The sequence below is a fragment of the Lathamus discolor genome, chromosome 1 (genome assembly GCF_037157495.1).
Source record: "Lathamus discolor isolate bLatDis1 chromosome 1, bLatDis1.hap1, whole genome shotgun sequence".
Lineage (NCBI taxonomy): Eukaryota > Metazoa > Chordata > Aves > Psittaciformes > Psittacidae > Lathamus > Lathamus discolor.
Window position 1 is genome coordinate 135730336 of NC_088884.1, and position 27212 is coordinate 135757547.

At 40.1% G+C, this 27212-nt stretch overlaps 1 protein-coding gene across 5 annotated transcripts in view; it reads right to left on the minus strand.

Annotated features, from left to right (window-relative positions):
• The window catches only part of TRMT9B (tRNA methyltransferase 9B (putative)), a 125636-nt gene that overhangs the window by 17025 nt on the left and 81399 nt on the right, over positions 1 to 27212 (minus strand). For 2 of the 5 annotated variants that reach the window (XM_065665265.1, XM_065665262.1), the window contains exons 1-2: positions 4774 to 5094; positions 1630 to 1803 (exon numbers count right to left, since the gene is read on the minus strand). In XM_065665265.1, the coding sequence (XP_065521337.1) occupies positions 1630 to 1803; positions 4774 to 5005 (406 nt within the window). In that variant the 5' untranslated portion in view covers positions 5006 to 5094. Of the gene's footprint in view, positions 1 to 1629; positions 1804 to 4773; positions 5095 to 15760; positions 15841 to 27212 lie in introns of those variants that run through there. The other 3 variants (XM_065665263.1, XM_065665264.1, XM_065665266.1) reach the window with 2 other exon arrangements.

The following is a 27212-nucleotide window of genomic DNA, read 5'->3' on the forward strand; positions in this document are numbered from 1 at the left end:
GTGTGTCCAACTAGCCCTGTCTTTATTCAAAACAATGATGAAATTACCAAGGGGAAAAAAATATATTTTTCACTACAAGCCAAGAAAAGCATTCTTGGCAGTTGATATTAACTAGGCCCTCACAAGCAGCTGAGAACACAAGATAGCAAACTCTAAGAAAAGTTCCCCAGTCTATATGGTCAGTGTTCTTTTCCGGTTACTCATGACTCTTGTTAGCATTTTCTTGAACAAGTCAGGGAGAAAAGAACTGATATTTTCTCATGCTGGAACTAGGCCATATACCACCACAGAAGCTCCTGGAAAATAATACCAAAACTGACAGAGACAGCATAAGCATGTAAGCTTAGTTCACCAGAAAGTTAAGTGCCAATCAACTAACAGTATCTGTACAAGCTCTAAGCAATTAATTTAATGGGTTAAATAGTTTTCATGGATAAAATTATACAATCTGGGGGTCCTGCAGAAAGTCAAAATCTTTATACAGGATTATACCAGTAAAGCCAAGAAGAGTATTTGACTACGTACATTAATACTTGCTACTCTCTGGAATGAGATGAAAAACACTCAGTTAGAATTAGATGGACACAAGCATACCATGTTTCTATTCAAGAGGAATTAAAATCCACTATTGTTAATGAACACATATACCATGTGAATTTCTAATTTTGTCAGGCCGATAGCTGGTATAAACACCAGGTAGGTACACTATACTTCAAAGCCAGATGATCTGACGGCACTGAAATCATGCTTGAAGACCTGAAATGTTGATAGGGCTTACTGGTTAACTAGCCAATATGAAAGCAAAGTAATGTAGATACTGCTTGCACATTAGTCACCTTTGCTTTCTCCTTGCATATGTGAAAATACATTTGAAAATACATTTCTATCATATTACAAGTAGTTTCCTTATTGCTGCCAACAACTATCATGCTTTATATTTTTCCTGATACAGTGAAACAGCCTGAAAGAAGTTCAACCAAGTGTAGAGCTAAAAATGTAGACTGCAACTGGGTACTCTTAAACTATTCCTCATAAACCCTTTTCCAGTTTATACTTCTCAAATTATGAGTAGTATTTACAAAAAGAGAGGTCAGAGGAGTTAAGATGCTGAGATGCCTCACTCATTTTAGACAACAGGCACTTGTATGACTCTAAGTCTTATTTCAATACTAGTCTAAGAGAAATTCGAATTCATAGCATAATAGTTAACTTGAGCTTCAAGTTCTGCTATAGAGAAAGCAAGTTTTCATTTCAATGCATTTGCTGGTCGAAACAGATCCTAAGGAGGAACCAAGAGTTTATCTTGACCACCCAATCTGTTTAAACTTTGGCCATGTTTATATAAGTTTTTACTTGTTTAAAATGCATGCTGGAAGGAAATCTTTTCTCAACAGGGTGAACAAGACCACATATAAACAAATAAATGATGCACATACTTCCCCGGTCAACAGCACCTCTGTGCAATGGAACTAATTCTTTTGGTTTTCATGTTTACTACCTTCATTTCAGTAATATCTGCTGTGTTTCAAAAGGAATTGTTTCCAAACAAATTTAACCAAAGACACGTAGGAAGAAAAGGATCCCAAAATAATTCTCATTCGCTGTGGGCCAGCATGCGTATTTTCTTACCGCCAATGGAAATGACTGCATTGAAGCACTGGTCCCTGAAGGGAAGGTTAAGGTTGTCACACACCAGAACTTCTTCATCTTTCTTCCTTGCAATTTCTACCAATGGTCCACAGTAATCACAGCCAAGATTATACACCTCATTGTTGACACTGAGATACTTTCCAGTTCCACAGCCTAAAGAAAAGAATGACAGATCAGAAGTCATATGTTCCAAACATTTGTTATCCCTCCCAAAGCAGTGAAAATAATGTGAGGGCCTTCCTAATTCTAAGGTTTCCTGGAAAACAAAATGAGGCCTTGCTCCTACTAGCCTAATTGCTGCAGGACTCATTTGGACTGTTTGAAACTGTATGTTCACATGATAAGGAACATAACAGTACCAACATCACCAATAAAAATACTCATTATACAACCCTGTGTATTACCAGGTTATGCGTATTTCTTTGGGGAATAAGGGTAAGTGTAAGTGGGAGGAGAAAGGAGTGGTCCTTTGCAGCCATTATTGCATATCTTAGAGAAAAAAACAACCATGCTTGCTTCATAGAATCGTAGAATCATAATGAGCCTTTGTATCACCTGGTATCCTGTTTCCAACAATGAGCATATATGGGCACCCAGGAAGGAGTAAGAGCAAGGTAATAAGCATTATGACCCTTTTCATCAATACCCTTCCAGCTTCCAACTACTTTCTATTCAGGGACTCTCCCGAAGTAAGCGTGTTTTGTCCATTTAGTGACCTGCAATAGATCTCTCTTCCAAGTCCTTCCACAGCCTTTGCTAAACCTCACACAGCACTTCTCCAGCGCATCTCATTTCTCCTCAAGAAGTCCTAAACCACAGCTTTCACTGGCACAAGTCAGAGAGGAGAAATTTAACTTCAGATACAGACTTGAAAATAACTATGAATCATAAACATTCCTGCCATGTTGCAGGCATGTCCTCTTTCTGTCTTGGTGCCAATGTATTATAATGCATGTAAATGTAATTAACTGTTCCAGAATGTCTTCCACTCAAAAGTATGTCTTCTCAAGGACTGTGCTGCACTAAACTGAAATCTTTCAGAGTTTTCTTTAACACTGCACGCATAACAGGCGGGTTTCAAAATTAGATTAGGAAACATTCACTGCAGTTATAGGTCAGGAGGGAAGAACAATTTCTGAACGTTGACAGCCAAGCAACGGGGTAGCAGCTTGGCAAAGGGAACCATCTCAGTACTGGTAATTCAGTTTAAAGGCCTGGAGTTATCTTTAGAAACATCACTGCTTCTTGCAGCGCTGCTGCTCTCACTGATGCACCATTATCTAGAGAGACAGCACAGGAACTGCTGGAGAACAGAACACCACTTTACTGGTGAAAAAAGAGCAGATTTCTGAAGTATAAAGCAAGCACTAGTCTTTGAAGTAACACTTGAGAAAAATGGAATAGATTTTTATTGTTAATGAAGTTCAAGGAATACATGCAATAAAACGTGAACCTCTCCACATTAGAAACCATAAGTTTTTAAATTAGTATAACATCTTATTGGTTACTGTGTTTGCAGAAGAAACACATTTTGGCAAATGTACATTAATTTAGAAGACTCAATTGCTTAATACATGGCTTTTGTTGGAGTGCTTTTTAATCACAGTGAGGTTTTGGAAGTAGAGGGTTCTCTCTGGAATGAAGCTAAATAGTGACAACACTATCAGTACTCTAAAAATCTACATTCCCGTTTAAATGAGTCATCAGGAGGGTGGATTCCTTCCTGAAGCTGTTAACAATGGCCATGCTATTGTCATTTATTTTGATGAATGAACAATAATAAGGCAATTAGATAACATGATATTTTAATAAAAGGTGGCATTAAACAGATAATGAAATTATCAATTGAAGATCTCAATTTTGAAAAATTTAGTGCCACTAGGCAACCCTCCTCCCAAAATACATACCAAAAATACACACAATAGTTAGTTCCTGTATATCTTATTAAACCTCATAAAAAGAGGCACCTTGTGTGCCTTGATGGGAATATTCTTCTTGTCAGCTGTAAGCATCTACCCATGCATTTAAATTATTTCAGCCGAAAATGTAACACGGTGATCTTAAGCTTTCAGCAACCACTGTGATACCTGCTGATAAAGCCTCAAAGAACTTCAGCTAAGCTTCAGATGATGTCTGTTATGGTGATGAAAAACTTTAGCTGGGAAATAAACACGTTAAGCTGACTGTTGAATGAGTGTAAACCATAGGATATTTTTACTGAAAATGGTGCAGACATATAAAAGAAAATAAACATTCAAAATAACAGCAATCAAGTATTTTGGGGGCACTGCTCAACAGCAGCACAGCTATATAATATCTTTTGATTATGGCCTACAACATCTTCAAATAATGCTTTTCTCTTATAGAATAAGGCACATGAATAATTTATTGTGTACACCTATTACACCTTGCTGTATTAAAGCATTTTATTAGTCTAAACAGAGAGGAAAATCCAACGGTGCAAAGGAGCATCTGTTTTGCAATGACGGGCTGTATAGAACTGAAGTCATAACACAAAGCAAACACAACAGGAGCTGGACACCCTGAATTTTATGTAGGTGCAACAGAAAATCAAGGTATAAATTGAACATGTAGGGAAGACAACACCATAGCAAGAAAGTGAGGTTTTGTTGTCTGTATTCAGGGTCATGGGGAGATTCTCAGATCACAGTTTTTCTGCAATAGCAATCACATCAGAAGATTTCTCTTCAGATAAAGCCTTGAGAGGAAGAGTTTCAGAACAAATGAAAAGCAATAAATTGCAGACCAGCAGTACTTAAACCAAGAGATCTAAAGAAACCAAAAGATAAAATAATTGAGCTATTAACACTGTTCTTTAAAAAGGGCTCCAGGGGAATGGCAGACCACTAAGCCTGTGGGAAAACTGACAGATTAAATCTTAGCTCAACAAAAATAAGGCAGAAAATGTATTTACAGGCTATCTGATACACTGTCAAAGAAATACAAGTGGTATATGGCATTTATCATGGGTTTATAAGCAATTTAAAAAGATCTTTAAACCAAATGTAAACAAGTTTTAAAAACAGCTGCTCTGAAGGATACATATGGCAAACTGATAAAGCTTATAAAGACTCTTTCACACCACCTCAAAGAATGGCTTACCTATATCAGCGACGAGACTGCCAGGCTTCTGCTCCAGCAGGAAGTTTCGAACACGAGGCCATGCCTTGCTCTGCAGATCATTAAAGTAGGCAGCTGTATTTTCATACACGCTATGCACGTGCTGCTTTTCTAGTTGGGTAGCCTCATGTTCCATCCTGAAAACATAATGAAGAAAGATAATGTACAACAAAATGCAAACTGTTGTAGAGTAGACTTTACATTCAATAGGCATGCATCATTCAGGACATTGTAAGTTTACAATCATAAAATCACAGCCATCATATTCATAAAATGGGCTTTACTCAAAGGATATGATTTTACTTCATGAAAGTCAAGAAAAAAATAGAACGTATCATCTTGCCTGAGGAGCATTATATAACTGCATGTCACTATACAATAATATGCACATATCTAAATAAGTTCACCCATGTAGTAAAAGCTTATGCAGTGCAAAACAGAGACTGTATTCAGCAGAAGTGCAGAATGATTGAAAATAGGCCATTAAGAACAGACTTTCCAGCTGTAGCTAAGGTGAGTAAGTAGGCAAACTATTATTAGTATGTTATGTGAAATACAACCTGGACCCTGAAAACAAAGCCCCTAAATCACACACAAATCATTCGTGGTTTATGTACCCTCTAGAAGTGACGAGTTGGTTGAAATTTTTCAGCAACAAACCCAGGATTTCCCTGCTTCCACTCCACTTCATTTCTTAGTGAACTATTTTAGTTTAGTGATTCCTTTGAAAAGTGTTACCTTCTTTGACTTTGAATATTACTCACAGAGTGGATGCAGACACTGAATCCCTTTATACAGAATCCTAGGTCTTCCTTAAGATTTCCGTTCATAGAATCATAGAATCACAGAATAGTTAGGGTTGGAAAGGACCTCAAGATCATCCAGTTCCAACCCCCCTGCCATGGGCAGGGACACCTCTCACTAAACCATCCCACACAAGGCTTCATCCAACCTGGCCTTGAACACCACCAGGGATGGAGCACTCACAACCTCCCTGGGCAACCCATTCCAGTGCCTCACCACCCTAACAGGAAAGAATTTCCTCCTTATATCCAATTTAAACTTCCCCTGTTTAAGTTTAACCCGTTACCCCTTGTCCTGTCACTACAGTAACAGTAGGTTCATCCTGTACAGAACAGTAGGTTCATCCAAGAACCAACCAGGTCAGGCTTTAACATCTGATGGAGGCTGATTCAAAGTGTTAAGGCATTTTTCAAACTAATTCAAACTGCCTGTTTATTCAGGAAATATTCCTTCCCATTATTAACCAGAACGTATTTAATTGTCCAAGTACTCAGCAGAGATTAAAGCTTGTTTCCAAACTTCTACCAAGAAACTAAGCAATACATACCAAGATGAAGTTATAAAAGTGACTCTTTTGTCTGCATTTGAAAACGTCAGAAGCAGAGACTTAAACACACAATTTCTTCTGCTTTCCTTGAGTTTGAAATAATATACGTTTTGGAATCATAATAAAAAAGTTTCTGTCATTTTTACTGTTTAAATAAGTTATCATCAGAAAAGATTTAAAATATTATGCATAGTAAAAAATCATGTGAACTCCTCAAAACACCTGTACCACAACCACAGTCTTTTTAATTTATAAAATGGGAGATAATCCCAGTGACTGAAAAAAATTACTGCACTTTAAGTTGAGTGTGTGTGAGTGCTTACAAGAATAGCATGTAAGACTTGGTCCATTTCACTGGTTTTATATACTCTGCTATGTAAGAGGTTGGGCCAAATTGTTACTACTGTCACAGTCTATTCTGACTATAGGATGAATATTTCTGTTCAAAACATTTATGTTCAATGTTTTCACAGTCCTTTCTTTTTTTTTTACATGACCCACAATTTTCTTTAATGATGCGTTACCTCACCTTTTAATAGCTGAATATATCTATATAAAATTCAGTAGCAGTATAGTAATTTCCTAGTAGGCACATTTTCAATGTCATCTTGAAGAGTAGAAAACTACAACAGACTGAACCACAGAAGTCAGCAGTACTGAAACACAGGCTTGAAATGCTATTACATGTGCCAGAAGTTACTCAATCAGAACTTTTTCTCAGAATGCCATTTCAAGTTCTGTTGTCAGAAATAGGATGGGTTAGTTGCAATAATTTCAAGCAATGATTCCCATGAGTCAAAAGCCCATTCTTTTTTTCTTATTTGTTCCTTACATAAAACAAATTGGGTGTTTCATGGCTGCAGCTATTTTTCTTCTCTGCCTCAAAATATACTCTATTTAGTTGCTCAACTGCCTAGAAATCTGCTATTTCTAAGTACAAATTCCAAAGACTAACAATCATTTATTTTGCTTTGTCAACTGATAAACTCCTTGCTTTAGTTTACTACGTGGTTCAGTGTTTCCAAGTGTTTTTATCCTTCCACCTGAAGCTCTTTGTTCAGTTCAGTCTTTTTAGTTCTTAAAAAAAAAAAAGAGAATGCTACAGGAATTTCAGTTTATACCAACTACAGAAGTAGCTGTTTGAAGCGAATGCTAATTTGAATATTTTAAATAAACACAAAAGCCAGCTTGGACTTGACACAGAACGTGGTAAGGATTTTCCCATTGACACAATGTTTTATTATACTTTCCCTAAAATGTCTTTATTGAGCTCCAGTGTAGGCTGAAATTTGGCTTAGTTTCCTACTGAATCCTAACCATTAAGTTTCTCCTTTAACTTTCTCATTCACTGGAACTGGTACTGAGTCTTCTGCTATACAGGACACGGTGGAGACTCTCATTATTACAACACTACATTAAAGGTTATAGTTTTTAGAAACGCTTGACAAACATTGTCAAGATATTAATTTGGTTATAATCTTAGAACAACAGTAGTTTACTAAAATACAAATTATCTCATTTAACCTTTCGTTAGAACTTCTATTCCAGCTGACTGTTTCTATTTTGTAGACTGATTAAGTCACATGATGAAATTAGACTTGCTAATGTGACTTTCCAGTCAAGATCCATAATATCACCAGGTTTTACTTTGCAGCACAGCAGGGAAATGTCCTAGTAACAAATCTTTTCATTTCAATGCTTTCAAAAGGCAAGAGACCCATGGAATCTGACCAGAGCTGCAGCTGTACCAGTTTCAGTCAAGTCTAACATCCCTGAAAACACAGAATGTCATCAGACACTTAGAACTAGGTAACTTCACAAGCAAAACTCAATACCTCAATTCCTCTTTATAAACAAATACAACCATTACAACCTCTTCGCCTTGAAAGTACCATACAGTGTTTCTGTTGCACACAACTTGTAGAAAACATTCAGTTCATCCAACTTCTGGATTATAACCTCCAGGATAATCACAAAGTCTGTTTTGCAAAGGAGGAAATGAAAATCCAAGATGTCCCACTGCTTCAGCATCTGCTCCAGTTCTCATTACCTGGAAGCTGTCTCGTAAGAGCTCCAATAAGCAAAGAGAAGAGCAGAAGACATTTATTACGGACACACTCTCCCCATGCTCAGTTCTTCTTTTTTTGTGTGCTTATGTTCCTGTCAAAGGGCTCCTGCAGAGACTAGGAGCAGAGCAGGAAGTGTGCAGCAAATTGGTACCCAGCTGCTCAGTCACTCTGCAGCAAGTCTTGATGAGTCCCCAAAACGTGTATGCAGCTTAAGAAATGTCAGCCTCCTGCAAATAAGCAGTTTGGATATCGAATGAAGAGCTGGATTCTCTTCCATTTCAGTGCTTCCTGGTCATCTAGGTTTCTACCATGCAACTGCAACAGGCTCTTGCTGCAGCTGATATATGAAGTGAGAAAACTGGATGAAAGTTTCTGCAGAATTGGCAGGCGAATGGATCACCAGTCCATCACACCTAACCGTGGTATATGAACAAAACTGTTTGAAACCATTGACACTTTCCTACATCATCATTTTCCAAATCAAAGGACTTGCTTTCTGGGGTTTTGATTTTGGTTTCATTCTAAAGCAAAATTAAATTATTACAGCTTTCTAGAGGTAAAAGGAATTGTACAAACATAGGATACCATATGTTTTCATAGCTATGTATCTCACTAAAAATTCCCTGACTCTAAGGTAACCTAGTTTCTTCCTTTTCCATTACCATTTTGCAACCTTTTAGATAATCAACTTTTCAAGGATACTGCTTTTAAGGAGAGTCATGTTGCTCGGACATTTTCTATCGCTGCTGAAATAATAACTACATTTAACCATGTGACCTTGAAATGACAACAGCCAAAAATTAATAAACCCATTTTCCAACATTTAAAAAAATCAGAATTATTTTCGGGGTGTTAAGAGTTTTTGTTTGCTTTTCAAATTGTCTGAATTCTGATTGTGATTGACTGCATTAAATACCTTATCCCCAAGCAGACAAAACAGTCACCGGCTCACTGGTGCAAAGCATGCCCTGACATTCAAGGGCAGGAGGTAATGTGCAGTTCAAAAACTCTGCCTCTATGACAGCCTACCTAAAGCTTTAAACACCTTCCTGCAGTTCTTCTGAATCCCTTGCAGCCCTCCTTATCTACTACAACTTACCCTCTCCCACCCATGCAAGATTTTCACATCTTCTTCTGTCTCCCTTCGCATGTGCAATCACCACCGCTATTTTAATTTGATATACAGTACTGTGAAATCTTGACCTGGCTCAGGTTCAGTTCCTTGTTCCCTCTACTTCCAGCACAGTCACAATACCTGGAACATGCTCAAACCTTTTTGCTCAATGCCCTCTTGAAGTACCCTGTGATTTTTCACAGTAGTTATCAAATCCTGCATTGCTCCTATTTGTCTTCAAATCAATCGCTCTTGATTAATTTGAGCCATAAGTTTTCTTTTTGGCTCTTCTCCTGCAACTGCCTATTTTCTCTAACCCTCTGATGAGCAGCAGGAATCTGCTCAACTCAGTTTTAAAGTCAGATATGCAAGATTTCGGACTCTTAATGAGGGCCCTTCTTATTTACACTCTTCACAGGCTGATGGGAATTCTCAATCCGATTTTGGATTAGAAGAACTCCTACTTCAAAGATCTAGGAAATTCAGCACAGTTGTGTGCCTCTCTGTCGCCACAGCAACATAAATCTTGGTTACACATACAAATCTAGCTATGGGTGCAATGACTAATTAATAAATCAAACATTATAAGCCACAAGGGCCCGGTCTATATCCCACAATACCCCGCTCTCCTTAAATAAATTCAGGAGTTTCAAAAGAAATTTCCTTATAAAACAGAACTTAGGAAACTTATTTCATCAACCTCAGATTAAACAGTCTTAGAACCACAGCAGTTTTACCTGTGGGCAACAGGAAAAGTCCCTGGTTTCATGGTATTCTACTAAATAAATTAGGGACAGTTGGTTTACATGACATTGTAGTAGGAGCTGGTAGCGTCTGGAAGAGAATATTTAGAGTGTAGTTACCAACAATTCACTATCACACTGGAAGGATACCCCTGGCAAATCTGTTCAGGAGTCTGTTTTGGATGCTCCTCAGTGATTTATTTATGTGATGGATTAACGTGTAGCATTGTATCTGCAGGCAGACCAGACTGACAAGGGTTCAAATGCACCGGATAATGGTATTAGAATTCAAGTGTTTTAACAGATTGAAAAAGACAACAGCAAAGTGTTACATTTAGATATGAATAACTAACTGCACAAATGAAGACTGAAGGAGGCAGGATGGGATGACTGCAAGCAATTCTGGGGAAGTGGATCTGGGTGCTGTAACGTTTGACAAATTTAACACCATACATGCTCGGGTGTTATGGTGCATTTTGCAATATACAGTTGCAAAAAAAGATGAAAACCAGCACACAGAAATAGGGCAGACACTTGCAAGTTACATAAAATTGTTCTCCTACAGTCAGCACTGCTGATGTATCAGTTTATGTCCAATTTCAAGCAAGAATATTACAGAAGAGAACAAAAATTATCAGAGATCACTGTAAATCTCTAACAGATCAGAAACCAAGTAAACCTCTGGGAAAGACGACTGCTTCAAATCATTTGTCCAGAACATCATACAAGGAGGGCTGCTGCAAAGTGAGAAGGAGTAATCTTTTACAAAATGAAGGGTAGACAAATAATAGTGGGCTCGAACTACAGCAAGGAAGACACAGGTGAGGTATTCTAAGAACAAGAAGGACAGAAAAGCACTGGAAATGACTGTGAACTCATAGGTCATGGAGCCTCCATCAATGGGGTCTTAAAAACATTAGTTTATTATAAGCACCAGTCAGGAAATACACTGATGCAGTTAATGCAGCTTCAGGGGAGGGAGATGATGCCTCGACATTTAGCCTTGTGACTGTGTGTTTCTATGAAGTACAAAACTTCAGACTTTCAAGTTATAAGCAGTATTTCAGTGACTTGCTGTAGCGAAACAAAAATGAAAGGCTGAAAGGCTGCATCACAATGTTTATTACTCTTTAACACAGGAGTTATTTCTATAGCTAAATTATCACAGATGTTGAACTAATTTCCTCACCACTTTCAGCAGGTTTGTTGTTTCCTAAGAGCCCTGCATCAGTACCTCAAAGCCCCTGGCCACGCTAAGCCACTTATAAGCTTTAAATGTAGCTGTTTTCCCTCCTTGGTCACTGTACCTCGCAAACACTTACAGTTATCTTGTCTTTTCTCCTTATTTACCAGTAGTTAACCTAGTATTAAATATTTAGCATTTTTCATCCTCCCTGATGAATCAATCTAGGTGGTCTTTTACAAGCATTGTTGTAATTCTCTGTATCCTTTCCATATGTCTGTAATCTTCATGCCAAACCATATTCATAGGAATATTTGATTCCTTAATGTCATTCCTACAGTTCTGGAATTATAGGTTTCTAAATTCCTTCTGTTTCTTCACATTCTGGGTTTGCATTTAGAGTTCTGTTTCCAGATGGATTAGTTTTAATTTATGCAGTATAAATCTCCTTTTTTTCCTGCCCATAGAGCTCATCACTGTTGGTACTTTGATTGTACTTGGTGCTATATATAAACCTTTCTCAATTAAAACAATTTACAAACTGACTTAAGTAAGACATTCTATTACTTGAAAATACATCTTCTGCTGAAACTTAATATCTTAGTAACAGAAACATAAGCAGCACATTATCAAACAGGATCCCAAATTAAGGTTGTCATTGGTTACCTTTGATCCCAAGATTAAATACAAAATATTGCACAATGAATTACAGCAATTACAGAACTACAAAGTGGATTCTCTTGATACCTTTCATAAACTACTCTTGATTATCACGTTTAGTATTACAGAACACATACGTTCTATCTTAAAATATTCATATGCAAACATAGTGTTCAGTATACTCGTCAAATACAGTTTGCAAAGAAGAGGTCTTGTGGCAGACAGCATTACGTATTAAGTTAATCTCAGCAGATGACCATCAGAATGACTGCAAAGACAGTCTTACAGCTTTATTGTCCTACATAAGTGAAAAATCTAACTTACTAGCTTTTACTTGTTTTTGCAACTGTTAGTCATATGAAGACGTGTACTTCTATTTGCTTTCTTGAGAAAGAAAAGGTATCTTATGTGTCTCTGAGGTTAGTACTCAAAGACAAAGGTAGTTTTAAGTACTTTCTAATAGTAATTGGATGCTTACACAGCTGACAAAAGCATCTGAATATGCAATAATCCTATCAGGATTCAGAGGTAGACTTAGACGTAGAAAAATACCATTATGTTATTACTAAAGGGTTGAGGCGTAACCCTCCACAGAGTGCCTGGCCACTGTCACAGACCCAGGTTCTTCAAGTTGCAGCTGTAGTAAACTAAGTAGTGTGAAGGCTTGGTGTCTCTCTAGTTCAAAGTCCCTAGAAAAGATCCTTCATTTCCACAAACCACCAGAGTTTCACTGAAAGATTGTTTCATTTTAAATGCTTTACAGTACGAGTGATACCTCTTTCTATAGCTTGATTTTTTCTAAGACCTCCATTTTAAGGCAAAGAAAGGCCTTTAAACAAAGCCATTTTTCCCAGGCAACACGGAAAGGAAAAGCTCCATGAGGGAGCTGAAATTTCACATACACACCACTAAAGCTCTCCATCTGGAAGATATTTTAATACCTTAATGGCCTTCTTACATATTTTTTTTTCCCAAATCAGTGTTTTCCAGGAAATAATTTTATGATGGGGAACAAGAGTTGATACCTGCAAAAATCAGTACCTGGAGCATCAACAGAAATACTTCCTTAAAAATCTTTGGTCCACAAGTAATTTGATTTCTCTGAAATTATGACATGCAGATCTGAATGTAAAGTTCTCCTCAAAATGGAATATTTTCCAACAGCAAAACACAACCCAGAATATGCAGTGCTTCTGTTCCAACTGTGTTATCATTAAACATTTTTGAGGAAAAAAAATCAGGCAGGACTCTGTGTCACACTGAGTTTTAGTCAATTCCATAAAGCCTGGCTATGACACAAGTATTTATCTTATTTTTCAAAAGTTAGAGTTGTTTTTTTTCCCCAGTGATTCAGTTGATGTTTCTGTCTCCATGATGAAGGTACACACAATACTCCTGAAGAACCGGTGTCTGCTGTTTTAAACAAAAGGAGTTCATTTTTAATTTTTAAATTATTCCTAAATCACTTCATAAGCATACAAAAGTCCAAAGTATTTTTTCAATCTCTTTAATCTTTACAAATTAAACACATGGGCAGCCCTCAAGCCATGATTATCTGCCACACAGGATTATGCTGTATCTATTATTATCTATAAACTTGCTCATGTATATCCTGGTACTGCAAAGACATGGACATCAAAGCACTGTAAATCATCTTACTGACCTCAGGTAGCCTATTAATAATAACTAAAGGCAGGAATTTGCACATAACTTTTTTCAGGATAGAGCCCTATGCTATTTGTACCATCCCATATTCTGATTACCATATCCTGGGCTGCATCAAAAGGAGCGTGACAAGCAGGTCGAAGGAGGTGATCCTGCCCCTCTGCTCTGCTCTTGTGAGACCTCACCTGGAGTATTGTGTGCAGTTCTGGTGTCCTCAACATAAAAAGGACATGAAACTGTTGGAACAAGTCCAGAGGAGGGCCACGAGGATGATCAGGGGACTGGAGCACCTCCCGTATGAAGACAGGCTGAGGAAGTTGGGGCTGTTCAGCCTGGAGAAGAGAAGGCTGGGTGGAGACCTCATAGCAGCCTTCCAGTACCTGAAGGGGGCCTATAGGGATGCTGGGGAGGGACTCTTCGTCAGAGAGTGTAGTGACAGGACAAGGGGTAACGGGTTAAAACTTAAACAGGGGAAGTTTAGATTGGATATAAGGAGGAAATTCTTTCCTGTTAGGGTGGTGAGACACTGGAATGGGTTGCCCAGGGAGGTTGTGAGTGCTCCATCCCTGGCGGTGTTCAAGGCCAGGTTGGACAGAGCCTTGGGTGGCATTGTTTAGTGTGAGGTGTCCCTGCCCATGGCAGGGGGTTTGGAACTGGATGATCTTGAGATCCTTTCCAACCCTAACTATTCTATGATTCTATGATTCATGCATTCAGAATGGATGGCAGAATACCTGCAAATCTGAGTGTTTGCTTATCCCTTGATGCAGGGCTGATTTCAAATCTGCTTTATAACTTCAGGTGTGGATTTATCATTGTTTTACCTTAGAAATGCAGAAAATCATTAAGTTACTTGTATTTTTTCTTCTCACCTAGTTTAGCATTACATATATATATGTCTGAAAATGCTTTATGCCATTGAAGATCTCCTCGCTAGAGGTGATAGTAAAATGCACAGCCACAGTTACCTACCTGTATCTAATTCACTCGAAATGCACATTAAGTTAAAAAATATCAGCACTGCTGAAACAGCTCAGCATGCAATCCATTACAAACACACAATGCGAGAAGGCAATTGGTAAATAAAAATGCAGTGGTTCAAAGACATGCTCTATAAACAGCATATATAACTGAAATAAATACATTGATATACTAAACTGAAAACAAATTACAAAAAGGAAAACAAATCCCCCCAGGGTCCATTACGGGGCATTAAGAAGCCCTCAGAGGACCTTTGCTACTGCTCATGGACAGAGCGCTGCGTGTTTTCCTTATCTGTTTCTCGAGTTGCATGCTCAAAATCACAAACTCCAGAAGCATGCTTCACCAGAACAACTATATCAGCAGAGAATGTCATGCTGTGCACTACATCAACCCAGCAGTGCTGCTGAAGTAATTCTACTCCTTCTTTCCTTGCAAAAGGAAAGGAGCGGGTGACCTCCCTGAGCTTGGCTGCTCCCGCGGATGCTCAGTGGGAATGAAAATCCCTTTACAAACACTGATTAAGCAGCGAACACTCTGCAACACTGAGGGCTCTGTGTGGATTTACAAAGGCAATACCTTAGGTATTTCGAATCTTACAGGCAAGGAGATAGAGATAGGTAGATAGATAGATAATTATTAACTGCTATGGCTTCAGATTGCTCCAGATCATTGCTTTGGACTGTTTGCCAAAGCACAGCACGTGCTTCATCTTGAATTAATCAGGCGACCACGGAGAAACTTATTATTTCTGTTGCAAATTCTCTCCATGCCTCTTAAAAGCTCCCCTCCCCAACCGCTACGCCAAATTCACCACCAGCATCCCTGCTAGCTCCCGGCTCTGCGAGCCATCGCTCCGTTCAATTAGAACGGGAGAAGGGGAAAGAAGGGGCGGGAGGGGGGGGGGGGGAGTAAATATTAGTTAAATCTCGAAATCCTTCCGTCCCGGGGTGGGTCAGAGCCTCCAGGGCTCGGCGGGCAGCGTTTTGAAGAGGATCATCTTAATTCGCAACAAACTGCCTCCGCCAGCCCATTTTCTGGGGGGGTGGTTTGGGGGGGGGGGGGGTTATGCCTTTTATTTTCTGTCCCCCATCCCCGCTGCTATCACCCCTGAGGCCAGCGCAGGGATAATGGGTGGGTTATCGTCTTCGCATCCCCCCGTGTAGCCCGGGCACCGCCGTTCCCCCCTGCCCCGGTCCTTACCTGCACCCGCGGGGCGGCGGCGGCGGCTGCATCCCGCCGTGGAGGCGGCGCTTGGCCTCGCCGGGCCGGGCCGGGCTTCGGGGGTGGCCCCCGGCGGAGGGGCGCGGGGAGGGCGGACGCCCTCCCCGCGCCCCTCCGCCGGGGGCCACCCCCCGATCTGCGGGTCCCGACCCCCGCAGGCAAGAGGAGGAGGCGGGGATAAAGGGCCGGGTGATCGATTCCCCCTGTTTAACTCTTCCCCTTGCTGTCTCGTTTCAATCCCTTGGGCGTCTTCCGCAAGGAGATGAGAAGGGAGGGTGGTGCTGATGGAGATGGTGTCGGGATGCTCCGTCAAGGGGGAGCAGCAGGGTCCCCGAGGTTCTCTAAAAGGAGGTTGATGGGAGCCGGGCTGTCTCTGCCGGCGATAAAAGCGGCCAAGGTGGATCAGCCCTTCCTCATTTAATTGTTAAACTCAACGCTGACCTTTGTGACTAGGTGCTGTCTGCAAGGCTTCCCATCACGAGAGTGCTGAGAGTGAATTAATCTTCTCTCTTCCCCCCCCCCCCCAGCTTTAATTCCCATTAAAGCAGTGTAAAAATGGCAGATTGATTCTACACTTTCACATATTCATTTATTATACAGGTACACAGAACCCAGCTATGTGCCAGGACCCCAATGCTAACAGCACTATACACACAAACTAGAGATAGCCACGTCCCAAGGCCTTATGAATTATGTATAAAAGATTACAGATAGAGAAGGAAGCAGTGAAACAATATGAGCCAGTATGACAAGCAGCGAACCGGGCACAGCATCGCACAAAGTACTGAACTATGTACTGTTATACACAGCCTTTTGCTAAAGTCAGCTTTGAAGGTACCTGGAGACAGCAGGATGGGGAAATAGTGGGAATGTGTCTGTGTATTGATGGTATTTTCAAAACTGCCAAATGACTTAGAAACATGCATCCCTTTTATTTTGACAATCCCACCTGAACTGAACTAATATATATATATTTATATATATATATATACACATATATATATATATATATAAACCCAACAGCAGTGACATGGAAAAATTATACAAACAAGCTAAGAAAAACAGCACTGATAACAGGAGTCTAATTTTCTATTAAACCTATCAAAGTCATGGAGTAATAATGAAGCTCTTGGTCTTCATCATGAAGGTATTTAACAGTCAGGGCTGTTGGCTAAATAATAATTAACCTTCTTCACTCCTGCAAAGAGCTTTGACTGATGTACAAGACAGACGTACATACTTCCACATAAGTCTGCTGATTTAATTCTGCAATGTAGTGTCAGCTGAACTGACTTATGCAGACAAATCAGTGTCTGTCATTCCCAGATTCTCTCAGATACCTTTTTTGCAAGGTGCCATTGTATTTGCCTCATTCTCCATTCAGGTACCAAGCTGATTTCAGCAAAAGGCTACACGTAACTGTTCATAGTTTAGCACCTGCAGTGACTTTGTACCTAAGTATGAAAAATTCCTCAAGTGTGGGTACAACCCCGTCCATGTTACTTGCTGACATAATTATGGACTTGTTTTAAAAGCTCTTCAGTTTCAAACAACTGCCTCATATTTAACCTTCTGAGAAAAAGATGCTGATGTAGGCTCCCCTGTGGTCAATTCACACAGCCTTTCCCTTTACAACCTAATCTTTTCTGGATGCTCTTTAAAATCATTACCTACTGATACTCTGGCAGACTTGCTGTTTCTGATGCATTTGAAACAGATGTTAGCCATATAGCTTAACGCACATTAGGAAATAACCCACAGGTATAAAGGTCTCAGCATGGTATACACATTTGGGCAGAATGAAAATAGAATACGTTTTTCTTCAAAGTACTATGCATCTACAATTACGTAATAAACTGCAGTCCTTGACAAACCCTCCTCCCTACACAATTAAAACCTCTCACCAAAATGCTTGGTTTTTTCTACATTAAAAAGGATTTAAGTCACTAAATTAAGTCACCAAAGGTTGAGAAATCCAGAAGGCTACTCATGAAACCTCAATTCGGACATCCTGTGCATGTGCATTGCAACCCTGTACTTAATGATGAGCTTGTCTGCAGAACACCAGGCTCCATTTGCAACATTTGAAATTATATAGTGGCAAGCATATGAGACTGGCTAATTACATCTCCTCCCATGTTCCTATCCACTTATTCCTCTACTTTTTAGACTCTTTCCTGTTCATTCCTTATCATCTCTCATGTGGAAATTTCTCTTTTCCTGGTCTGTCTGAGACTCTTACCCTTAGACAACGACCTTAGTAGGGAATCAGACAAAGACTTTTACCATAGGGGTGCAGAGATTGCTAATTACTCCTTCAAAAGTTATTTGTGATTTTTCGTCAAAGGTGAGAAAAAATGAAGAGAAGGAAAACAAAGACAGGAAGAAAGAGAGTAAAACAAGGAAACAAAAGTTTCCAGGTTGGAACAGAAGGGAAACAAGGAATTGAGGTCAGTCTTCATGATATCATAGAGCTTCCTTCTTACAAAGGATCAGCTCTCAAACGACAAGCTTTTCAGAGAGAGAGCTGTAGATGAAAGCAAAAGGAAGGCACTAAGTTGCCTGGTGTCTTGGAGGGGAAGGCTCATATGGTATCTATAAATAATGCTGCACTCTCTCAGCAGACATTCTGGAAAATTGATGATTGTTTTTTATATTTGTAGCAAAACCTCTACTTCTCTTGGAAGAAGGCCTCACCAGTCAGAGCCATTGTTTCCTCTCTATGCTAGGTATTACAAAGAATAAACACTTTTGAGTGGGTTATTGTCTATGCAGACACTTGAGAGGTACTCATGAGCTAATAACCTACATCTTTGGTTGGTGAATTCGGTCTTCACATAGAATCGTAATGTTACCTCAACCTGTAATGGTGTTATAAAAAGTTTTCCAGCAGAACTAACTAGAACTGGAACCAGTGGTGGCTGTGGCATTATCAGTAAGTTAGCATTATTATAGTGGACTAAAAGCAGTACTTTCACTTCATGGCAAATTTTAGACCTGAAAGAGGCTAAAGCAATAACTATTCATTTTTATTTTTCTTTTTTCTGGAACATGAAAATTCAAAGAAAATTTGAGCTAGAAAAACATACTATTTCCTAAACGAAGTAGGGTCTCAGAAGTTTTAAGTTCCCCGGTGAAATTCCATATAAGCATATTCTGTTTGCCAGTCAACCTCAGTATCGCAAAACTTGCAGTTTCAAAACAAGTACCTAAAAATGGCAGTTGCTCTCCTGAGTGCTTCAGTCTTTAGACTGACCTTTCCCCATACACTTTCTTTGCAACCAGAGGCACTAGAAACTTGGTTTCCTAAATAAAACTCAGATTTTCTGCTTCTTATTTGCTTCCAGGAGTTTTAATCAACCAACCCGTGATAATACTGTGTGCTGAGCCATGCTGCCGGGTATAATGGATTTGCCTTGAATGGGAGAAGGAAGCAGAACTAATTTATTGAAAGTAAGGCAAGTTACAGTAAAATTAAACACTCATGACTCGGGGGACATAACTGTGCAGATAGTTTTTCGCATAGGCTTAGTATGCAGGCAAGCTCATGTCATAGGAGGTTTTTAATGTGTAGCCTTCATAACCTACCATGTTGAGCTGCTGTGGGGATTAGCTAGTTAAGATTTGTAAAGTGCTTTGAAGATTATAAGGCATTAAGTTGCATAAGTGCTAAGCACTATTATTTAATACTTAAGTATTGTAACCAAGCTTTACAGGACAACTCATGTCCACTTCACTAGTATGAGTCTTTGTGATTTCAATATAGCTGTTGCAAGAGGTAAAGCAGGCACAGCTGACCACAAGAGAGTGAAATTCCTTTCTTGTTTCACTATCAGAGACTAAAGTAAGATATAACTGTAATGGTGTTGCAGAAAATATAACTGAAAAACAATTGTTATGAAATGCAACAGTAGATTCAAGAAATCCACATACAAATGTAGGGCTCTTTAAGGTGCCGGCTTTGCCATCCTTACTTAATCTATGGCCTACCTTACCAAGTAGACCCACTAATGCTTCTCGAAGAGGTACAACTCTAGACCCCAAATCCATAGATGGACTAAATGTATTCAATGACATCAGCTGAAAATGTTGTCAAGGGACCGTAAGGATGAGTAAAATCTGCATACTTGTAAGTTGTATTTCATACATATTTTAGTTTTGACTTCAGTCAATTAAAGTTATTTAAGTCAAAATTTTGGAATAAAGATAAACACAGAGAGGCTGTTATCTGTATTGATCAGATTGGGAGCATCTTTTCTTCATGCAGGTGCTTTGACAAGTTCCATTTTGGTATCAACTCTTTTCTCCCTTGTTTTGTAACATCAGTTTTCAGAAGCAGCAGTAGTTGGTTTTGGTTTTTTTTTGTGGTAGTGAAGGGACAGAGCATTTGTTAATAAAGTAACAATGCCACACAGAAACAACATGACATAATTTTGTGCCTATGTTAGAAACGGAGGAATACATGTGATTTGGGACTGCTGACATCCACGCACTGCAAACACTAGGGTGGCATATTGTTGTACCCTGAGCTGCATCCCAGTTTCCTGAAGCCGTAAGACCCTATTTGACATTCAGGGAAGGAGAGTAGGATTTATTTATTTTACAAGGACTAATTATTATTCAATGGCAGTCCCTTTGCAGGACAAAGCACTCAGGCAGTACTTAAATTTCTTGCCTCTGCAATAGTGCTGCAGATATTTCACAAGGACAAGCTGGTCAAGTATATGCATTTCTTCTCTGTGGCAAAGAATAAAGATAATTTTCCTATAGTGTTTTGACATTTTCATCTGAATTGAAACATGTAATAAAAATGTACTTCATTGAATATCACCAGTATGAACTGAAATTCAGCTTTAGAAATTAGTAAAGGTAAAAATGGGCAAACAGAGACTGACTAGTGCATTTGTATAATAAACACAGATCCTTGTCCTTTCCTGGGTCAAGGAAGATGCAGGCCTCTAATGCTCCTAATTCTCTTTGGAAAGCATGAATTTTGCTTCCTCTAACAAGTTCCTAGCATTCATCGTGTCACAAGAAATCAAATTATTTGTCCCAAAACACACACAAGGTTCACGAAAAAGCCAGAGTTCAACTTCGTTTTCTAGACACTGATCCCTGTCCCAGACTGGCAAATTTTGCTCTACACACTCTGTTAACAGAGTCTTACCAGTCTTTGTGCAGCTATCCCAGGAGATATGGGAAACTGGAGGCAGAATACTTCATTCCAACTCAGCTCTTTAAGCTCAAAAGTATTCAGGAAGAGATTTAGGGCTTCTTTGTTCTCATCAGGTTTTACAGGTTTCCTAATCATTTGTCTGAGGCTCCACTCACCTCCACGGTTGCTCCCCCACCTCAGTGTCACAGCTAAAGCAAGAAAAGCAACTCAGCTGTAACGTTGTTTTCTTTTGTCTTTTCAGGAACCTTTTTCTTGGATTTCCTTACTGCCTTCTGTTTTGTTTTGAGTCTTAAATCATACAATGGCAGCTACTCATTATTCATTTTACATTCAAATTATGGGTTACTTAGGCTGTTACTCATACCAACAGTAAACTCCTTGACCTGCATTAGTATCAATGCTTATTCTGGCAGAAGTGAAATTGTGTTTCTGAAAGGGCAGATATTTACCAGGTGCATTACAAATCTAGTTAGAATTTGAAATAAAAAATACAGCTGGGTCTTCTGATGCCTGAGTTACTGAGCTTGAAGATACAATGGTGCTATCAGTTTTCACGCGCTGTGCAGACCATCACACACACAGTTTGGAAATAGGTGCATGTGGCTCAGTGTTCATATGATTTTAGTATTGAGCAGACTGAAACACTAAAGATAGAACCATCAAAAAATGTCTTTGAATGGTGCTTAAAACCAGTGTCTGGTGTACAGAACAGAAAGAAAAATGCAAGTGAGCATCCCATCAGTCCCTCCATGCAATGGATCACACACCACTAAAAGGTACTGCATACATCTCCTGTTGGCAGTAGCTGCACACAGCTACACTGCGGATAGTATTGAAAGATGGCATGTCCACTGCCTCCCCATATTCACAGTGGACCAAGATCCATTACAAGAAGACAATCTTCTGTGCATCTTTTTTCACCTTTTTCTTTCTTCAGATGGCAGATGAGTTCAGAATATGCTGGGCCTTAAATACTGCCTTTCTCTGCTGAACTATCTACCGGAAGTATTGTGAGTATGTCAGACTTTTGATGCCCTGAGATCCCAGTAGAAACCATTTTCCTGAGGTTGGAGAGTCCTCCACTTTTTCTTCCTTATTCCCTGGGGCTCTTAGTCTTCCTGTACACACCCACATCCTATGACTGTCAGGACAAAATAAACCAAAGCACTCATCTCGATCCAATGCACTGGGCTCTGGTTTCTCATTCATCAACCTATTTTATAGTGGGGAGGGAGGTGCACGCCAGGGAGGTTAGGTCTTCTGATCACCAAGGAGAAGAAAACATATGAAATGCACTCTAGTTAGACCCTTCTGTCCAAGCTGCATCAGAGCTAGGAAAAGAGTTTTGTGCTAGCTGCATATGTGTACAGCACAAATGTCTATCTCAAATAGACAAAAATGGTCTGTCTTGGCAAGAAAAGCTGCTAACATCAAGGAGTCTGAATTTGAGTTCTTAATATTTCTAAACTTATTCCCATGGTATTCCTCCTTCACAGTCAATCCAGTGAAATGCTGGAAGTGTTTCTTCTGCTCCTTCGTATTTAAAAAAGGATTGATGGAAGGGAGGGTTTTGGAAGTGGTTCTTAGAGATGGTTCATAGATTTAGGTATATTCCAGGAGCCTGTATTTAAGTTAAAGTAACAGAGTGAAGTATCTCAGGCTTCATTGCAAATATCAAAGTAATTTTCTCTCCTTTCTTTACACATTTAATTCAGTTTTATGAGAAGATATTTGGAAAAAAAAAAAAAGAACAAAATATTGAAGAGAATCTTACTAAAAATAAATCTAAGCAAAGAGCGTGTGTTGAAGAGTTGCAGAGTCCTCTCAGCCTGGAACAAGAGACTTGGTCAAAAATGTGTCACCACCATAACAACTAATCTAAAATTAAGTAGGAGCTTATAAAGATCTATGAAAAATTCCTGTTATTGTTATAGGTCCCCCAGCAGGGGGGAATGGGATGGGAAAATCCCTATCCGTGTATATCACCTTCTCACCAAAAGCCTCTTCCTTGACTACTTCTGCATCCTCCTACGAGCAAGAGGAAACTCAGATCCAGCAACGAAAAAGGAAGCAGAGGTGAGTGTCGAAGAATAATGTGATGGTCTAAAGAGCTCACCTAAAGGATCTTTCTCAAAGGCCATGTCTAACTTCAAATAATATGCTGCTCACAAGAGAGGGTCTCCAGCCAAGGATGTGATAGCTGTCTGATTAAGAGATCAGAAAGCCTGCAAACTTTGGCTTCAGGGGGTAGAAGAAGAGACTGTATATCATGTTATACCCAAGATCTACTCTCCTAAATCCCCATCCCTCCTGTGCTGTATTTCCTCCCCAGCCCACAGAACTGCAGGTGTGCATGTATGAAAGCACCCTTAGGCTATGCTCTGGATAAGAATTAAGTCAATTATTAGGTCTAAGGAATCTTAATCTCTTTTTATATCTGAAATTTCTTCCAGGAAGGAGAAAAATCTGGGGGAAAACCCCGACAAGCTGCTGAACTGCTATTACAGAGCCTTGCAGTTTGAGACTATTTGAGTTTTAGGTAGAAAAGCCTTACTCAGAAATTTCTCTTCTTCATTCCAGGCAATAGCTGCCTCACAGCCTTGCCTCCAAAGAAGACCCATGCTGGAAACAGAGGCTCACTGCAGTCGCAGGGACAGTAAGTACTGAGTTGCTATCCTGCTGGCTACAGGTTCCTTGGGTGGTGGGTTTAGTACTGCAAAAGGGAGATCTGGAACTGACTGGATTTTGAAGGGAGCTATCTGTAATTTCCAGCTGGGTCTTCATCACAGATTTCCACTTACTTGGTGACAACACTTTACTTCCTTTTTAGAACAAATTATCCTCATAATTTCACTTTTCACCTTGAAAATGCACCTTCTTTATTTTCACAGAGCTGTAGGTTCACTTGTTTCTCTGTACGGAGATCCTAATACCGGTAAGATCACCCAAATTGCACAACAGAACTTTAATAGACTTTGAAATAGTTGGTCATTTTAGGCTTACCCATACAGCTCACTTCCCAGAGACTTTCAGATTTCTCCTTTGGAAGCATGCAACACTACCAGCAGGGAGGAGAAGTTAATATGTTTCTCCATTGATGTCAGTTGGAGCTGTTAGACTTGAGAGAGTGATCCCTGGCAGAATGGCAGGAAAAACACTCTAGTACAAAGATGTGGTTAAAATGTAGTCCCCCAAAAATCTTTAAACCAAAAAGATGTGCAAAATGTTCTTCTTGAGCACTAGTAGACTTTAGGTTAGCATCTCCATGCGTCGACAGGAATTGCAACAAAGATCTGAAGGGAAATGTCTGACCTGTACCAGGGAGGGACAGAAGTTAGAAGACTGAGGTATGCTATGCACAGTGGGTTGAGCCCAAGCCCCCGTTTTTTTAATCCTTGTCAATACAGATGCAGACCTAGGTCCTGTTCACCTGAAAAGAATCCTATGCCCTGCTATCACAGGCAGTGGCAGGGACTGTAGTGACAGGACAAGGGGCAACGGGTTAAAACTTAAACAGGGGAAGTTTAGATTGGATATAAGGAGGAAATTGTTTCCTGTAAGGGTGGTGAGACACTGGAATCGGTTGCCCAGGGAGGTTGTGAGTGCTCCATCCTTGGCGGTGTTCAAGGCCAGGTTGGATGAAGCCTTGTGTGGGATGGTTTAGTGTGAGGTGTCCCTGACCATGGCAGGGGGGTTGGAACTAGATGATCTTGAGGTCTTTTCCAACCCTAACTATTCTATGATTCTATGATACAGCTGCAGCTCAGGCATACCCCCCCCTCACAACCAAAAGCTGTGTGAGACATGCCATACAGGAGATTTTTCTTTCCAGATCCAATGGAGGCCACTGAGACAATTGCTAACAGCCTGAACAAGAAGTGACAAGCTCTGAAAGCTTCTCACTCCTGAAAAGCGGAGTTAGTTAAAAACCAGGAGGAACAAATGGAGGTGGATTAAAGCTATTGCTATATGCCTAAGAGAACAGAGTGTTGAGAACGTTCCCACTCTACTTTCCTATTTTCGACAGAGAGAAAATGTGTTTCTGCTTGTATAACACTATGATAGTGTATCATTCACAACCCTTACAGCTATCTCATGACTATCTTCACACTGCAATGCAGCCTTCACATTCTCTGGATATGCTTACACAGTAGGTTGTTTTGCTTCTATCAGTTCAGCCACTATCTATTACACTTGTCACATAGCTGGGCACTAGTTCTGTGTCCACGGTGCAGATTTCTGGGGCTTGATAAGCACATCCCTGCACCTGGACAACACAAACGATTCCCCTAAACCAGACAAATGGGTGCTGCCGAGCCATCTGTTTGAAGATATGTTTAGTTATATAAACTGAGTTACAAGTATTTCTTCATGGATGAAGATATCTCAGTTTAGATGGCTACAGGGAGGGGCCTGTGCACCTGAAACATCCCCACAAGACTGGAAAATACAGTGCATCAACTGTAGAAGACTTGTGCCTTTCTCCAGCAGTTTGTGGAGGCCTGTCAGGATCCCCTAGGTCATCACAAATGGCACTGAACTGACCCCTCGTATTTGAGTGAGTATCTAAGATACATTTAGTCAATATGAGATCTACCTAACACCTATTCAGCTATAGCTCAGACAGGAGTTCAGGAGTCATGTGAGAAAGTGGTTCTTTTGTGGAGGAAGATCATGTGAACAAACCCCTCCAGAACTCTTTCTGGTGTGCATTCAGGACATACAATTGTCAAGGTAAAAGGATCACCCTAAGGTGCATACAAACTGTACATTCTGCTATGTACAGGCCTAGCTCAAAATGACTCACTGGCTGGTCCCAGTGAAGGCAGCATATATTTCTGAGGTGACTACACAGGGAAAGTGAAACAGGTTTCTGCGTTACACCTGCATGCCCCAAAAGCTTGTTTTAATTTGTGTTACTTGTGAGGACTTTCAGGGCTCTGCAGAGCAATGGTTATCTGTTCATTTACTCTGTCTGAGGAGGAGAGACAGCAAGTTTTGACAGAATTTGCTTCACTTGTAGAAACGTAATTGGTCAGAAACACAAACTACTTGTTGGACAGTGGCAGGCATCTTCATGCAACACTCTCCACTCTTAGTGACCATTATCCTGATAGGACATCCCTGATCCTTCAAGAGCAGACTATATTCTCAGTCCAATGCTGTCACTAGGACAATGAAAGATAAGGAAAGACAAGGACAAGATTTTCACCCATGGAGAGGCTCTTCTAATCGACACTGCAGCATTAATAACATCTTCATAAGGAAAAACACAGCTAGCGAGTTTTGATTTTTGCTGTTGGGAAGTTTTATCCATCCCGCCCCATTTAGTCGGTAACACGCCACTATTGTGCTGCTTCACTGATTACCTTTGCTTCCACAAAGTAAATGTAAGTGCAAGTGTTCATATCTAGCTAAGCTTCCTGTCAGAGAAAACAAGGCTTCATGGAGAGAAAAGCAACATCAAAATAGCACAAGGTCATCAGCCAAGAGGAGAACTGTCATTCCTGTGTCAACCAGATCACCTTCCCTCAGAACTAAGGTGCAATATCTGATACCTTCATCTACCTTCAGCTTCTCCTTAGACCAGCAGCCCTTTCTTAGCAGGAGATGTCTCAAATCAGCATGCAGCCAAGGAAAAGCCATGACATAAAATTGTACTACAGAACTGGGTGCGCTCTTTTCTACTTATGCATATACTTTGTGATGATTATGCTCAGTTCTACAACACTGAGCAACTCTACTATCTGGAGTCAGGTACACAATTTGTTTAAATGTCTTTGAATATTTGATATTTTATAGAATCATAGAATCATAGGATAGTTAGGGTTGGAAAGGACCTCAAGATCATCTACTTCCAACCCCCCTGCCATGGGCAGGGACACCTCACACTAAACCATCTCACCCAAGGCTTTGTCCAACCTGGCCTTGAACATCGCCAGGGATGGAGCATTCACAACCTCCCTGGGCAACCCATTCCAGTGCCTCACCACCCTAACAGGAAAGAATTTCCTCCTTATATCCAATCTAAACTTCCCCTGTTTAAGTTTTAACCCATTACCCCTTGTCCTGTCACTACAGTCCCTAATGAAGAGTCCCTCCCCAGCATCCCTATAGGCCCCTTTCAGGTACTGGAAGGCTGCTATGAGGTCCCCACGCAGCCTTCTCTTCTCCAGGCTGAACAGCCCCAGCTTCCTCAGCCTGTCTTCATACGGGAGGTGCTCCAGTCCCCTGATCATCCTCGTGGCCCTCCTC